Raw genomic sequence first — 15,696 nt, 5'->3', positions numbered from 1 at the left:
TTTCTGGCCTTTTCTCCTTGATTTTTAGAAATGGCCTGAGGATCAAGGGTACATGAGAGAATAAGTTAAGAAACAGACATCTTTAGTTCAAGGAGAAGACATCAATTCACCAGGCTTCTAGAGTTGTTCATTTGCAGCAAAACTGTCACAGTTGCCTATTAAGAGGTTAGGCAAACAGGTCAATTTCTGGTACACCCCATATCCTTGTCAGATCCAGAAATGCACACTTGTTTAGCACCCTTTTGTAGGGTCTACCTGAGATTTGTTCAGCCTCTCTGCCAGATAATTTCATTGAGACACATGCCCACCTCATGAGCTATTTCCCAGACATGTACAGTCAAACAGCACAAAGGATATGAATGGTTTCCTCCTTGATTGTTTAGATACCACATCACTGTGATGTTGTGTGTCATTATCTGTAGGATCCCTTTCTTGAACATCTAGCTGAAGGCCCTTCAGAACTAGAATGACAGTCATCATCTCATTTATGTGTGCATTTCTTCCTCACCTTGTCATACAATGTTCCCTGAAAGAGAAAAGCTCCCACATGGGTCTCCCAAACGAGGTCCAAGGGGTTTACAGTGATGGTCTTTGTGGGCTGGGGTGTTATGAAGGACATACCCCGGTTTACCTTGCATTGTTCTACCACCATAAGATCAGCTTTCTGATGTAAGGGAGAAGTGAGGTGGTAATCACTAGGGAATAAGAGGGCTAACACTATCTGTTTCTTAAATACCACTGAAGCATCCTCAAATTTAGGTGGGCAACAGGCACAATTAGGACACAGGATGTCTGTCATGTAACCTGTCTGAGGAAATCTCTTGTTGATACTACTTCCTGCTGTAAAATGTTTTGGAAGTACAGGTCAGATGATACACTTTGTTCTCTGGGATGAAGACGGCCAGAAGGGTGATGTCTAGCCATACCCTCAGGAAAAAGAAGTTCTTACCATAATGTTCCATCTGTGTTGTCAGTCTTCATTCATTCTTGGCTCAGCTGTTATACAGCTCACGCCAGCCAAAAAAACTCTTGAGCTAAGACTCTACCCACAATGCCCCTCTCTCCATTACCTCGGATTGAGTTTGTAGCCAAAAGGTATGTCAGAAAAGGAAATATATAAAGGTAGAAGCCATGTTCAAGGTGAAACATATAGGTTCCCAGAACAAGTGTCTAATCCGCCAGGAAATCTGTAGGAGGGGGAAAGAGGGAGGAATGTCAAGAATGAATGAAGATCAACAACACAGATAGAACATTATGGTAAGAACATAACATCTTTATCTGATCTTGTCAATCTTCATTCATTCTTGACGAGAGTTCCCCAGCTACTTTAGGTCTTGGGTGTCCTTTTGAAAGGATATTCCTGAGAACCATAGAGCCAAAGGATGCTCTTCCTCTGGAGACCATAACCAATTTGTAATGAGTGATAAAGGTACGTGGAGTAGCCCATGTTGCAGCTACACATATTTCATCCATGGACACCCTAGAATGAAAAATAGCCGACATAAATACTGATCTGGAGGAATGTGCTTTAACAGGCACAGGTAACTTATGGTTATTATGATTGCAAATGAAGGTAACACAATCTCTTAGCCATCTTGATAGTGTAACTTTTGCAACAGGTCTTCCCACAGTTAGACCTGAAAAGGAATCAACTGGTCTTATTTCCCAGAATCTTTGTTCCTGTCAAGATAGAAACGTAATGGTCTGTGAACATCCAGTAAATGCAAACAATATTCACCTTTATTGGAGAAATTGGGGAAGAAAACGGGTAAATCAATAACTTGATTAATAATAGATTCTGAGACCACCTTAGAAATAACAAAATTCTATCCCTATGAAAAACCAGATATGGGGATTTCACACACAATGCTCGACTCTCAGAAACTCTCCTGGCAGAAGTAATGGCTACTAGAAAAAAAGTTTTCCACGACAGAAATTTGAGGTGGCAAGTCGCTGCTGGTTCAAAGGGCAGGAGTACCGAAGATTGCAAAACTAAAGTCAGATCCCATAGAGTTATACGCTCCTTGAATCAGGCTTTATATGCAAGGCACCTTTAAGAAAAACTTTGCATCGGCGATGGGAAATTCAAGAATGATCATCGTAGCCATTGTGGAAATTAGAAATGGTTACTAACTGAACTTTGATGGTGGAAGCAGAAGCTCCCTGATCAAAAAGGGAAGCTAAAAATTCAAAAATTTTCTCAACAGGTGAGGGGTCTAAATTATTTGTACCGGCCCAAATTGAAAATATCTTCCATTTGGCAAGATAAACTTTCCTGGTGCATGGTTTATGAGAAGCCAGAATAATTTCCTGAACTGAGGAAGATAGATTATTCTGCTTGGCAACTAATGGAATTGGAGGAACCAAGCTGTCAGCTTGAGGCTGTGAAGGTTCGGGTGCACTAGTCCCTGCAGGTGAGACAGCAGGTCTGGAACTAGGTCCAGAATCCATGGCCTGTGAATCAGATGAGGCCATAGAAAGGGGAATCAAACTTATCGGGGGTAAAAAAAAAAAAAAGAGTGCAATGAGAATCACTTTGCTTCTCAACCTCTGGGGTTTCTTCAAGAACAGAGGACTGAGGGGAAAGGGGGAAAAGGCGTACAGAAGTTCCAAGGGCCAGTCGAGAAGGATTGTGTCTCCCGGGGACTCCCCCCTGAGGGAGGATTAGGGCAAAATAGTTGCTCCATTTGTTGTTCACTGGGAAAGCAAAGAGGATGCAGCAAGGCTGGCCCCATCGAAGAAAAATTTCCATCTCCACCTTGGGATTGAGAGACCACTCACAAGGCAGCAGAATGCATCTCCTCAGTTTGTCCGCTATCATGTTGGAACTCCCCAGGATATGCACTGCAACTAGAAAGCGGTTGGAAGATATCACACATTGCCATATCCTGAGAAGTTCCCGGCACAGGAGGTAAGATCTGTTTCCACCCTGTTTGTTGATGTACCAAACCAATGATATGTTGTCGGACTGAAATGCAACTGTCCCTACAGGGAGGGCAGATTGAAAGGCTTGCAATACTAACAGCACTGCCCTCAATTCCAGGATACTGATGTGCAAATTGGCCCTGTGTGGAGATCCAGTGCCCTGGACTGTCGTTCCCATACAGTGCCCCCTACTCAATCTGAGAGGCGTCCATGGTCACTATGGCCTTGGGCTGAGTGGGGATAAAGGAAAGGCCCCGAAGAATTTCCAGTGACTGCATCCACCAGGATAGATCCTTCTTGCAGCGACTTATTAGAATGGGATAGGTCATAGAATGTGTCAGGACAGACCATTGTGCAGCTAAGAGCTACTGAATTAGCCTCCTGTGAAATCTTGCCAGAGGTACTAAGATAATGGTCACAGCCATAGACCCTAAAGTTTGAAGAACAAAATGAGCGGGGACTTTGTGTTTGGATATGATGGATTGTACTTGAGCCCTTATCGTCTGTAGTCTGTGAAGAGGGAGAGAAGCTACACAAGTGAGTGCATTGAGGTGAGCTCCTATAAACTTCAGGTCTTTTGTCAGAGTCAGCTGGGATTTTTCTCTGTTTACTGCAATGCCCAAAGAATTGAAAAGATGCAGGATGAAAATTTGTGACTCGAAGCAGTAGACACTTGGTGCGGGCGGTGAAGAGACAGTCATCTAAATAAGGAAACACCCAGAATCCGTGTAGTCTCAAGTGAGCCGTGACTGCTACCATGCCTTTGGTGAACACCCTGGGCACTGTTGTGAGACCAAAAGGCAGCACTCTGAACTGGAAATGACTGTCTCCTAGCTGAATGCGGAGATAACTTCTGGAGCATCTGTCCATTTTTATTTGGTAGTAAGAGTCTTGAAGGTCTATAGAGCACATCCAATTATTTTCCTCTAGAAAAGGAAGTATAGACTGAACCGTGACTATCTGAAATTTTGTTTGCAGAACAAACTTGTTCAGAAAGCTGAGATCCAATACTGGTCTCCAGTCCCCTGTCTTTTTTGGCACTAAAAAGACCCTTGAGTAAAATCCAGATCCTATCTGGTCTGGTGGGACTTCCTGAATGACTCTTTTTTTCTAGCAGGTTTTGAACTTCCAAGGCTGCCTGGTCCCTCTAACTGGGTGGTACATCGGGAACTCTTCTTTGTGATCTTGGAAAAAGAACCAAGGCGATATGTGATGACCTCTGGTAATGACTTTCTGCACCCAAGAATCTGAAGTTATTAGTTGCCAGGCTTTCAGGTGCAGTGAAAATCTTCCACTGGCTGCTTCTAGAGGTAGCAATCAGATCCCCTTTCAGGAGTGCTGGTAGGGTTGTCCAGTGAAGGTGTCTCTGGAACCCTGACTTCGTAGGCCACTTCTTCCATGGAATTGGCATCTTCCATTAAGGCTCCCCCTCTGACCCAAGGGGAGCTTCCACCACATGTGTCTTGAAAAGGCCCCTAGGACTTCCTGAACCATATCTTCCCACTCCTTTGACTCCTGCAGCAGGATTGCTAAGGAGTAGAAAAACGACTGCCCATAGCAGAAAGGATATTTCCATCTTTTTTGCACCTGCCTAGTGTGTCTGACTTTAGAGCCAAACAAGGATGATCCATCAAAAGGAGCATTAATGAAGGAAGACTTGAAAGGCTCTGCGAATTCACACAAAAGCATCCAGGAATGATGCCTTATGGCAATGCCTGAACCTGCTGATCTGGTTATCCTCTCAGCTGCATATGCTATGAGCCACACAGGCGAGTTCAATATAGACTCCAGGGTTGACAGCTGAGAGGCAACATTGTCCCCCACCTTGTCAGACACAGCTCCAGGTAGGGTATCTGATAATTCCTTAATCAGATCCCTCTGGAGTCTAGTGAAGTGTACCACGAAATTCAAGGACCTGAGGGTGAAGGTCGATGAAGCATAAACCTGCTTTCCAAATCTGTCCATCGTCCTAGACTCTCAGTTAGGTGGATGGACAGTGGGACTCTCACTGGCGAGTTCCTTCTTGATAGCTACTGCCACCACCATGGCATCAACTGTTAAGCCTTTTGCCCAGTCTAGGTGATCTTTGGGGGCAAAGATTTTGTCTGGTCTCCGGGGCATTCGCTGTATGGAATCAGGGCCTTCCATGTTCACTGCACAATCAATTTAATGAGGGCCCTCAGCGGCCGGAGTCACCCAAGAAGTAGATAAGCAAGCACCAAAGGTTTGCAAGTACATGGTTTCCTCAGAAGACGGGTCTTTGAGCTTCCAATCACCCCTTTGTTTTAGGATGTCCAGGATGTCTCCACAGGAGACATCTTCAGAGGGTGACCGAGGGGATGCCTTCCCCTCATCGAAATCTGTGTCTTCTGTGACAGATTCTTCTGGGAATCTAGGTGCTTCCTCTTGCACATTATCTTTTGGGGTGGTTCCTCATTGGGAATCTCTGAGGACGACTCTGAAGAACAGGGGCTCTGTATAGGGGTAACTTGCAGCTTTGGTGCTTGCTGCCCTGACATGGAAGACGGTGGCAGCTCTGGATCAGAAGGTAATGACATATGGCACTCCGATACAGAAGGGACCAGCTGAGAAGCTGCAGAGGCTAACACCCTCTCCATAACTTGGAAGGTGGGCCCCCCCCCGAAGATGGATGGGAGCCTGGAACCGAGAAAGACAACCTCGGAACCAGGGTCACACCCTGCTCCAAAGGGGCACCATCCGAAGCAGGAGCTAGAGGAGAACCCCCAACTGTCAGGGCTCCAACAGCCAAGAATGAATCCGAATAAAAAACAGGAACCGATCCGAGACCCTTGGAACCGACAGCCAAACTATGGCCCCAAGAATCATCTGCTCCCAAGGGAAACAAAGATGTCAAAGCAGTCCCAGGAGCTGAAGGACTGCTTGGAGGCACCAGTACAGCTGGAACCGGGGAATTCAAAATGGTGGGCTCTAAGCCTCCCAAGGAGGTCAGAGGAGGAAAATCTGGAGTTGTCCTAGGGAAAAAAAAAAACTACAAAGGGGAGAGAGGTCTGAGGAGGGGCTGGGAGACCCCTGGCCACCAAAAGCCCACCAATCTCACAATGTCTACCTCAGAAAGACACCTGAAAGAATGAACAGACATCCCCAAGGGAGATTCTGGCCTTTCCAAAAAAGGACTGGGAAGTTGACCCATGAAGGGGTCTATGGAAGGAGAATACCTTGTCCTGGGAACATGTAATGCCTCAGATTTCCGCACCAGAGGAGTAGGTAGAGTCTGCAATGGTGCAGATGGTGAATATGGTACCGAATGGGAAATTAAAGAAGCTGGTGTTGATGTTGGCGCCAAAGCTCTTGGTGCCGTGACAACAGTAGTAATCGGTGCTGAAGATTCTTGTTCTGTCAATTTTAGAACCTTAGTCTTTGGTTCCGAGCAGACTGATGGAACCAAAGATTTGTGTTTTTTAGTTTCTGGTGCCTTAGGAGAACTTGGCACTGAATGACTTCTCTTCTTGGCATGGTCAGATTTAGAGGTAGTAAGATCCTTAGACAAAGCTTCAAAAGAAGATTTTAACATTCCTTTTAAGATCAATTTGTTTCGTCTCCCTACTAAGGCTCGAGTACTGAAAGCCTGGCAGATAGAACAGTCAATATCCAAATGGGGCGCACACATACAGTACACACATGAAAGATGCCCATCTGAATTAGGCATCTTTCACCCACAGTCTTGGCAATGCTTGAATCCAGAAGTGCTCTTCTGTTTTTTCAGCCATTTTAAAAGTAATGGTAAAGTCGCCAAAGGTTCTCACACACACACACACACACACACACACACACACACACACAAAGGATAGCTGGAAACTCTACCAACGATGATAGAAAGAAATACCATGACTGGTAGAAAAAAGAAGAGGAATACCAACAATGGTAATACAAAAGGTTTCCTAACAGGTAAAGAGGGAGAGGGGAAGGTTACAAAATATGGTAACAAGGATACCGTGAAGGTAATAGGGGTAGTGAAGCAGAATCACTCAAGAAATATAAACAAGAGGAAAATAATGGCTATGGGTTTACAAACAGAAAGTTTTTAAGAGAAGATTAATCAATTTTAAACTTAGCTGAGAGTATCGGCCGACACATCTTGCTATCAAAGTGCCAAATGAGATCTGGGGTAATGAAAAGAGGGACATTGTGGGTAGAGTCTTAGCTCAAGAGTTTTTTTGGCTGGAGCAAGCTATACAACAGCCGAGCTGGTATCGAGGAACGGAACTGAGTCCCATTTGTCAAGAACGAATGAAAACTGACAACATCAGATCATCAAATTCAGCAAGGGTGTCAGGTTTGATTCGATTCTGTTGACAGTAAGACTCACATACCTGCAACAATTCAAGGTGAGTCCAAAAGCCTTGCAAATTCCTTGTTGTGACTCAGCCAGGATGAGACAAATCAGTAAGGTAGGGCTAAATTTGAATTTTCTTTGTCCTAAAGCAAGCAAGCAATTACTGGAACAAGACATTTTGGGAAGACTGTGGGTGTAGTACTCAAGCTAAAGGGCAAGAATTTGAATTGAAAATCATCTCCCCCACTCACCCACCCAACCACTGCAAATCTGAGAAACACCTTGTGATTTCTGGCTACAAGGATATGAAGCTATGTATTTCCTAGGTCCAAAGTGGCCACAAGAGCCTGGAATAGCAGGATTAGTAACAGGCTTTGGACAGTTAACATTCTGAACTCTGTTACAATAAAAAAAACTTGTTTAAGTAGGATAAATATAGAATAGGTCTCCACGTGCCTTCTTTGCTTGGGACTAGAAAGAGTCTTGAGTATAATCTTCAGCCTTCCTTTCCAGTTGTGTCTTTACAGACAAAAAACTGTAATAAATAAAACCAAATCAACCAAAAAAATATATGAAAAAGTCCTGGTTAAAAAATCTTTATAATATTCACAAAACACAGAGGATGAGCGCTTTTGTCTAATGACTAGACTTCATCAGATAAAAGCACTGGTACAAATTACAACTTTTATATACCAATTCTAATTAAGTTAATTACACTCAATCAACTTTTAAAGGAACATGTATATAAACCTAATACTGCCCTATATAGATAAGACTTGTATTACTAAAAAAACTTAATCATATTTTTCTTATTTTTCTTGTATACAGTTCTTACACAATAAAATATCTTATAAAATAACCAGAAGAATTTGTATTTAATATTATAATCAATTGATCAATTTTATGTATAAAAATATATAAATATATAAATGTATAAATATTTTTATCATAAATTTATGTACAAATGTGTTTGTATATGTTTGTTTGGTTTAAACATTTTCTGCTTTTTTATACAATACAGGTTTTATACTAATATAATCGTTTAAGCCAGGTGGGGTGTTTGATTTACACCTAAGCTGCCATAACAGTTCCTTGTGTAGCAAAATTTTTTTTATATCACCCCCCTCCCTTGGAAAAATCCCTTTGAACTAGATCAATGATACCAAATTTAAATCTTGTAAAAGTAAAAGGGCAGGTTACACTATGTTTGTACAAAGCACTGGTTTCTTTGCGAGTCCTGATGTCATATAAGTGTTCATAAATATGGTCCTTAAATGCCCTCTCAGTTTTACCTATATAATATGCACTGCATGAAGTGCATAAAGCCATATAGACCAACATTTTAGACTTACAATTACCTTTAATAAATCTCACCACACTTTTCAGGCTATTGTTTAGTGTAACACTTGCCTCACTGTATATATATATATATATGCACAAACACTACATGCTCCACAAGGATTAGTGGCCTTGTACTGAATAAATTCCTTATTTCCTTTTTCAAAAGTTCTCTTAAAATTGCTTCCCACCTTGTATGTAAAAATAGGTTGCTCTCCCACTCCTTATCAATTTTCATTAAATTCCAGTTTTTAATAATGTCTAAAAATGACTCTGATAATGTGTTGTATTGAATTATACATGCTGCATTATATTTGTTCCTTTCCAACAGCTTGAGAGATCTGTAACGGTTGACCTAATAAAACTTTATATTTAAAAATTTTATATACATAAAATTGATCAATTGATTATAATATTAAATACAAATTCTTCTGGTTATTTTATAAGATATTTTATTGTGTAAGAAATGTATACAAGAAAAATAAGAAAAATATGATTAAGTTTTTTTAGTAATACAAGTCTTACCTATATAGGGCAGTATTAGGTTTATATACATGTTCCTTTAAAAGTTGATTGAGTGTAATTAACTTAATTAGAATTGGTGTATAAAAGTTGTAATTTGTACCAGTGCTTTTATCTGATGAAGTCTAGTCATTAGACGAAAGCGCTCATCCTCTGTGTTTTGTGAATAGGACTTTTTCATATATTTTTTTGGTTGATTTGTGTCTTTACAGACCCAGACTGCATAATTTATTTTAAGACTACAGGAATAAGGTCTAACTGATCCTTAAGAACTGGAGGAATGCCTCTGTACTTTGGATTTTTTTTTTTGGAATTGTAATTTGTAACTTTTTGGAAGAATGTTTTACAATTTCCCAACTTTTTGCAAAGAAAGCCATAGAGGGAACAAAGCCCTGGACTTTGGCCAAGCAACCTGGAATTAGTGCTTGATGCTTTAGTCAGGAAACAATGGACATTCTCATTCGGGGGGTATTCCCAGATACACCATAAAATTAGATCACTGGAAGAGGCTACTAGCTCATGGGAGTGTCTGTACTGTGGGGAGGGGGGCAGGTTTCAGGCACAAGTACTTGAGGAGGCATGCTTAAGACAATACAGAGTCAACTGCATGCCAGCCTCTGGTCACGGAATAAGAGTGCTTAGGGGATGACTGCCTAAGTTATACATGATAATTTAATAAAGTTTTTTTTTGTTAAAAAATAGAGAGAGAGAGAGAGAGAGAGCTGAGGGAATGCAGAAAAAATAAGTATAAAACACTCCCTGACAGCACTGCAACTCTACTCCAGGGTCCTCACTCTCTTCACTGCCTCAGACATGGGTTGAAATTAGTCCGGGGGGACTAAAGAGAGTTCGGTAGAATTGGCAGACAGGACAGGTCCTGGCAGTAGTCATCGGTCACTTATGGAGAACTAAAAAAAAAGACTACAAAAAAACAAAAAAACATTTTGCAAAGAAACCTAAGCACTCTCCAATTGTCCAGACAGTTGAGTGGGGGTGGTTGGGAGAGGACAGGAGGCAGCCTGGCTGAATTGCAGGTGTTCCCTCTAGGGGTTGCAGCACTGTGCATCCCCATGCTTCTCCTTGGGTTTTGCTTGCTAGTCAAGTCCTAGATTGAGAGATTCTACATGGGGTGGTCAATCAACAACTGAAATATGGCGTGATCGAACCATGAGACAGGTTCATTCAACCTGTAGTCAGACTTTGAGACAGGTTCTACTTCCAACTCTCTGGTCAAGGCCCAAAACACAAAGACCAAGTCCAGTTTTGGACTAAAAATGTGACTACCAAAGGTAAGAAAATGAGCATACCCAAATTTTTTCATGATACAGCAAAATTTTACAAAAGCCACCAACTCCTCATCCACCTTACTATGGAGATTCAACAGGAATACCCACCTAGAACTTCTTACTGCTGAGGAGACAAGGAGGTCAGCAAACTCTTCAAGAAACATTATCACACTACCTGGTGGATGGTAAATAAAGAGAGACCCACAGTGTGCTCCTGGACTCATGGTGAATTTAACGCAATTAATTAATTGCAACCCCATCTCTCGCCTGTTTCAATTTACCCCTTGAACTATGAAATTCTCTCAACTGCTTGAATTCAATGGTTGAAGGTTGAAAAAGCAACCCTCTCACTTGACTGATCTGGTCTAGAATACTGGTGTTTTTGCCCAACCAAGTCTCTAATTATTCCCTTCTATCAGCTGAATGACATAGAAACTATGGATACATCACACAGGAACAAGAAACAAGATGCATCTGGCAAGCATGATGTTTTGCCTCTACAAGAGAGGATACTCGCCAGTGATACAGGCCTCAGTCTGACCCTGATGCCCTTAATGTGCACAGCAACAGGAGCCATTCCTTATGCTACTTCAGGATACCTAACCTCCAGCAAAGATTAAGAATGATATTAGATATCTTTGTGATGAAGTAAAGGTGAAAGGCCAGCAACATGTCTTATGTATATCCTGGACAAAAAAACTATAAATGCAAGACCAGAACACAACTACAGGAATAAGCTATTGGTGCTAAGAGAGATAACCTATTCAATAAATGAATCTGATGTAACAAAAAAGGATACAATATTCAGTACTACTTCTACAAATCAAAAAATACGGGTCTATGTTATATATTTGAACGTCCAAAATGTTGAATAACATATGGTTGAGACCATATGGTCGACATCTGGAAGTTTGAATATATAATAAATAAATACATTAAAAAAAAAAAAAAAAAAAAAAAAAAAAAGGAAAAGAAAACCACACCTTAACAGTGCGAGCAGGGGGGCAAGCCCCCCTACTTAAATATACCAACTCCGAGACTGCACTTCAGTGCAGAAAAGGGAAATTCTCTCATTCTGCACCATACGGCACTGTTAAAAGTCAGTCTTCAAACACCTGAAATGTCGATCATATGGTCTCGACCATATGACGTTCGACATTTTCAGCTTTCGAAGATATGACATAGACCCAAAAATACTACACTAGGAAAAATGGCAGCCAAAAGACTAACAGCTTGTTGTTGTGTCTTTCGGCTTTTCCCGGCTAGGGGTCGCCACAGCGGAACTCCGGTCCGCTAATGATTGGCAATAGATTTTTACGTGACTAACAGCATTAAGTGAAAATTAAACAACAAATAAATGAAAGTCTTAATATATAAGAAAACCACTTAAAAATCCTATTTGTTTTAGTTGTAAACCAGGTAAGCCCAATGGATACAAGGGTCCCTTTTCAGGGGAGACCCAAGAGTAATGTCTTAGTAATGTGACTTGCTCAGTGTTACACAGTAGGCAAATTTAGGTGGAAGGAATCACATCCTATACCTTGAGTACAGGAAGCAGCTCATTAACATCTTGTTGCTATAATACAGAAACACATACCTGTAAAACCAAACCAAAGCTACAAGAATGAAAGACTGGTGTTAATCAAGTGAGAGAGAGAGAGCTAACTTAGTCACTAAATAAATCAAATGCAACAAAATTCCCAGATGAAGTCATTAGATTTGGGTCCAGGCAGACAGAACTAATTCCACTAACATTCCCTCCTAAAAACTCATAAAAGTAAAAGCAGATTAATAAACAAGTTACCCTTGAAGCAAATGGCCAACAGCTCAATGATTTACCAGCAGACCTAATTAAAGTCCAGGCCTATATCCAGGTTCCAAGATAAGGGCCTGAACAACGCACAAGGTAAGCACAATGACGTTACAAAAGGCATTAGATACTTGTATATTTTCACTTTCAGATCCAAGATCAAAGCTGCAACCGACACTAACAGCCCAGCAAGGCTAGTGGCAGGTAGTGGACAAACACTGCTCATGAGAGGATACAATGATAAACCACAAAAAGACCCACTAACAAGTCTGTATAAAAGTAAGGTTTAAGTGCAGTTGTAGTATAATAATATAAATAAAAATAAGAGATTACATTTAACTATGCAGGTCATGCTGGAAAAAAAATCGCTGTTCTGAGCTTTCGAAATTGTAAGCTTTCACTTACTTGGGGTTGATTATTCATCGTTCACTTTTTTAAGCGTTCGATGATATAATATAGATCCTATGTATTTAATGTAGTGTATGCAGTGCACTAAAAGAGACAAGTAAGAGTACCTTGAAGAAAAGATTTAGAAATCTTCTTTCTCACTGTTTCTCCCACAGAGTTCAAGGTATATGGTTGAGACCGCCAAACTCCTCTATCAATCTTGTTACTTTCTATATTGTCAGTATATTTATGAGAACTAGGTAAGACCACAACATAGCAGGAACAGTTTTTCAAAGATAACTTCGGAGAACAATGGGTGGAAAAGAAATTTTCTGAAAATCATACATCATGCAGCGGTAAATCATGGGGGATAAATGCAAAGCCTCACTCTTTTTGCAGCTCATTTAATATACTTGTCAAATTCAAGTCTATTAATGTATGTACTGCCCTTACAACATTTTTAAAATACTGCAGCTAATTGCAAGTAGCCAGCTGTTACAGGAGAGAATAAGTGAAATGCATCAAGGTTCCTTTCAGAGCTTTGATCTACAAGTGTTAAGCTCGCTGTTCTTCAAACGTCATATAAAGCTTGCCCCAACAAGCAGAACTAAGGGTCCATTACAATAAAGGCATTAAAACCTCAGCATTTATAAGGATGAGTGGTGTAAAATGCTGTGATTCAAATATATTTTATTTGCAGTGCACTGAGTATCAGTGAAGGGGAGCAAAAATAAACAATTCATATGTTTCTTTATTACAGAGAAGGAAAATATGTTACTACTAACAGAATATTTCACATAAGAAAAGCCACATACATAAAAGAGAGATATAAAAGACAACTTTATTAAGCAGAGTTTGGTAACAGAATTATAACAAAAGTAGTTTTTATATATCTTTCAATTCACGTTAACCAGATTTTGGGAACAGAGGCAAAACAAAATCAGTTCATTTTATGCATTTCAGTTCATCCCATGGGATGTAATACATCAAGCAAAGTGACAAGAGTTTGGCTACATTAGTATGCATAATAAGAACATAAAACATGCTTCGGGCATAGTGCTAATTATTGCTCGTAAGGGAATTTGAAGGCATTCTTACCTCAAACCAGCATAGTGTTCCACTCAGCTTTCTAATATTCCACGAGGATTCTACCTGAAATAGAAGGTAAATTCACGTGAAACAATTTCAAGCAGAAAAAATGAATGTTTCCTCAATACTTTTGATAAATTTGTGAACTACAAAGATTACAAAAACTGTGAAATCCATTTACGGCTTTCTATAAACAAATGTCATAAAGCAGTTTTCAGACAACCTGGAACACATTATAATCAGAAGACATAAGGTACATCGATGAAATATTTCTTCTATTCTCTAGAAGCACTAAATAAAAATGTGACAGCTCATTTCTTTATCACATTGTTATTATAATAAGAAAGCAAATAATGATTAGAGCCTCAAGACTAACTTGTATTCTTCAGTGTGAATAGCGCTGGGAGGTGTACCTGTCAGTAAAGAAAGGTAGAAAGTACTCATTTACAGTCAAAATCATCTCACTTATGTACATATGCACAGGAGACCAGATATTCTGGGAAGAACAGATACAGAAATACCCAAAGAAAGACACAAACCTCTAGTAAGTGGGGCAGGCAAAATACTTGTGTAAGTTGTGAAAGTTAGGCATGTTACACCCACTCTTCTATTGCAAAAAGCCATGTGTCATTAAAACACAACAATATTATAGTAAATTAAGTACATACCTGACAGCTTGGAAGAAATAAACATGTAAAATTAGTGTACATGGTATTAGAATAGTGATTATCACAGCGCTGCAGAGGTCAGTAGCAGAACCTTTACAGTTCAGCATTTTTAATTGCTTGTATATGACTGGGAGATAATACATGGTTAACTATATACACAACAAATTTAATACAAGAGGTCCAAAGTCGTAAACTCATGTAACCAGTAGAAGGTAGTGTTACATTTATTTTATTTATTTTACATTTGTTAACCGGGAAAATACAGCTGGACAAGGTCCATTTTCAGTGGAGGCCCGGGGAGAAAAGCTCCGAAAATATGAGTACAGCAAAATTACACATAGTAAATGAAAAACATACTTGTTGAGGACCATGTTATATGAGTCAACATGAATAATTTACAACACCATTAAAGAAGCACAGTGAAAACTTCTGCTGTGAACCCTGACATCAGCACTGTTTAGACTACTTAGGAAGGGATGTTCTGTGAAACCCACTCTAGTGGAATATTACAAATGTTCAGTGAAGACCTGTGGATGAGATGTTAAACTATGGTCCCATTGGCTTGAGTTGGTGGTGGCTCAGATGAAGGTAGAAGATTCCACGGCGCCTGTCAAAAAGAGCAGGGTTTTTTATTAATATATACATTACATATTATTTACATTATTTACATTTACAAATCTCCATACATTATAAACTTCAATTTAAGCATTCCCCTACTCTTTTATTCACAACCAAAACATTATTTTTTCCAAAATCTTTGTCAAAGTCCATTTTCCACTGTATTTAATTTCATTTAGTCTCTCGTTCCATATAGTCCATGAAGCATAAAATATTACTCTGTCCATTTTCTTCACTTCTTCTTGTTTACATGCACGATAACCATCAAATTATATTATGTCCATATTTATTTGCTGAAATTTTAACAAACTTTTCACCCTAGTATCTTTACATATTTCTTTCCACAAATTATTAACTTTCACATTTCAAAAACACATGCTCAGTAGTCTCAAACTCTCTACATTTATTACATATTCTACTTTACTTTTTTTGTATGGTATATTGTCTATTAGAAAATTGCCGGTTAAGGCAATCTCCATAAAAATCATTGCATTCTTTAATCTTTTTTACAGTCATTATATCTCATCATTATGGCTTTTTTCTCGTCTATTTCTAAATCTTTTCCATGGATTGATACTTTCATAATACTTAAGTACCATTCCTTTCTATTTTGTCACATGTATTCTTTGTTTTCCATAACACAATTTTGTTTTGGTACTCTTTCATTTCTTCATTCACAATGCTTTTACTTCATTTTTTAACTTCCATTCCTTTCCACAATTCTTTGTATTTCTATCT

General features: G+C 39.7%; 1 protein-coding gene across 1 annotated transcript in view; it reads right to left on the bottom strand.

The window, feature by feature from the left end:
• Nucleotides 1–15,696, bottom strand: part of SHQ1 (SHQ1, H/ACA ribonucleoprotein assembly factor) — a 2,222,560-nt gene that overhangs the window by 808,394 nt on the left and 1,398,470 nt on the right. The window contains exon 8 of the mRNA XM_044076401.1: nt 13,682–13,735. Within this exon, the coding sequence (XP_043932336.1) occupies nt 13,682–13,735 (54 nt within the window). The remainder of the gene's footprint in view (nt 1–13,681; nt 13,736–15,696) is intronic.

Source organism: Protopterus annectens, chromosome 7.part0 (assembly GCF_019279795.1).
Source record: "Protopterus annectens isolate FY-2018-M chromosome 7.part0, PAN1.0, whole genome shotgun sequence".
NCBI classification, from domain to species: Eukaryota; Metazoa; Chordata; order Ceratodontiformes; family Protopteridae; genus Protopterus; species Protopterus annectens.
This window is presented reverse-complemented; position numbering and strand designations above follow the sequence as displayed.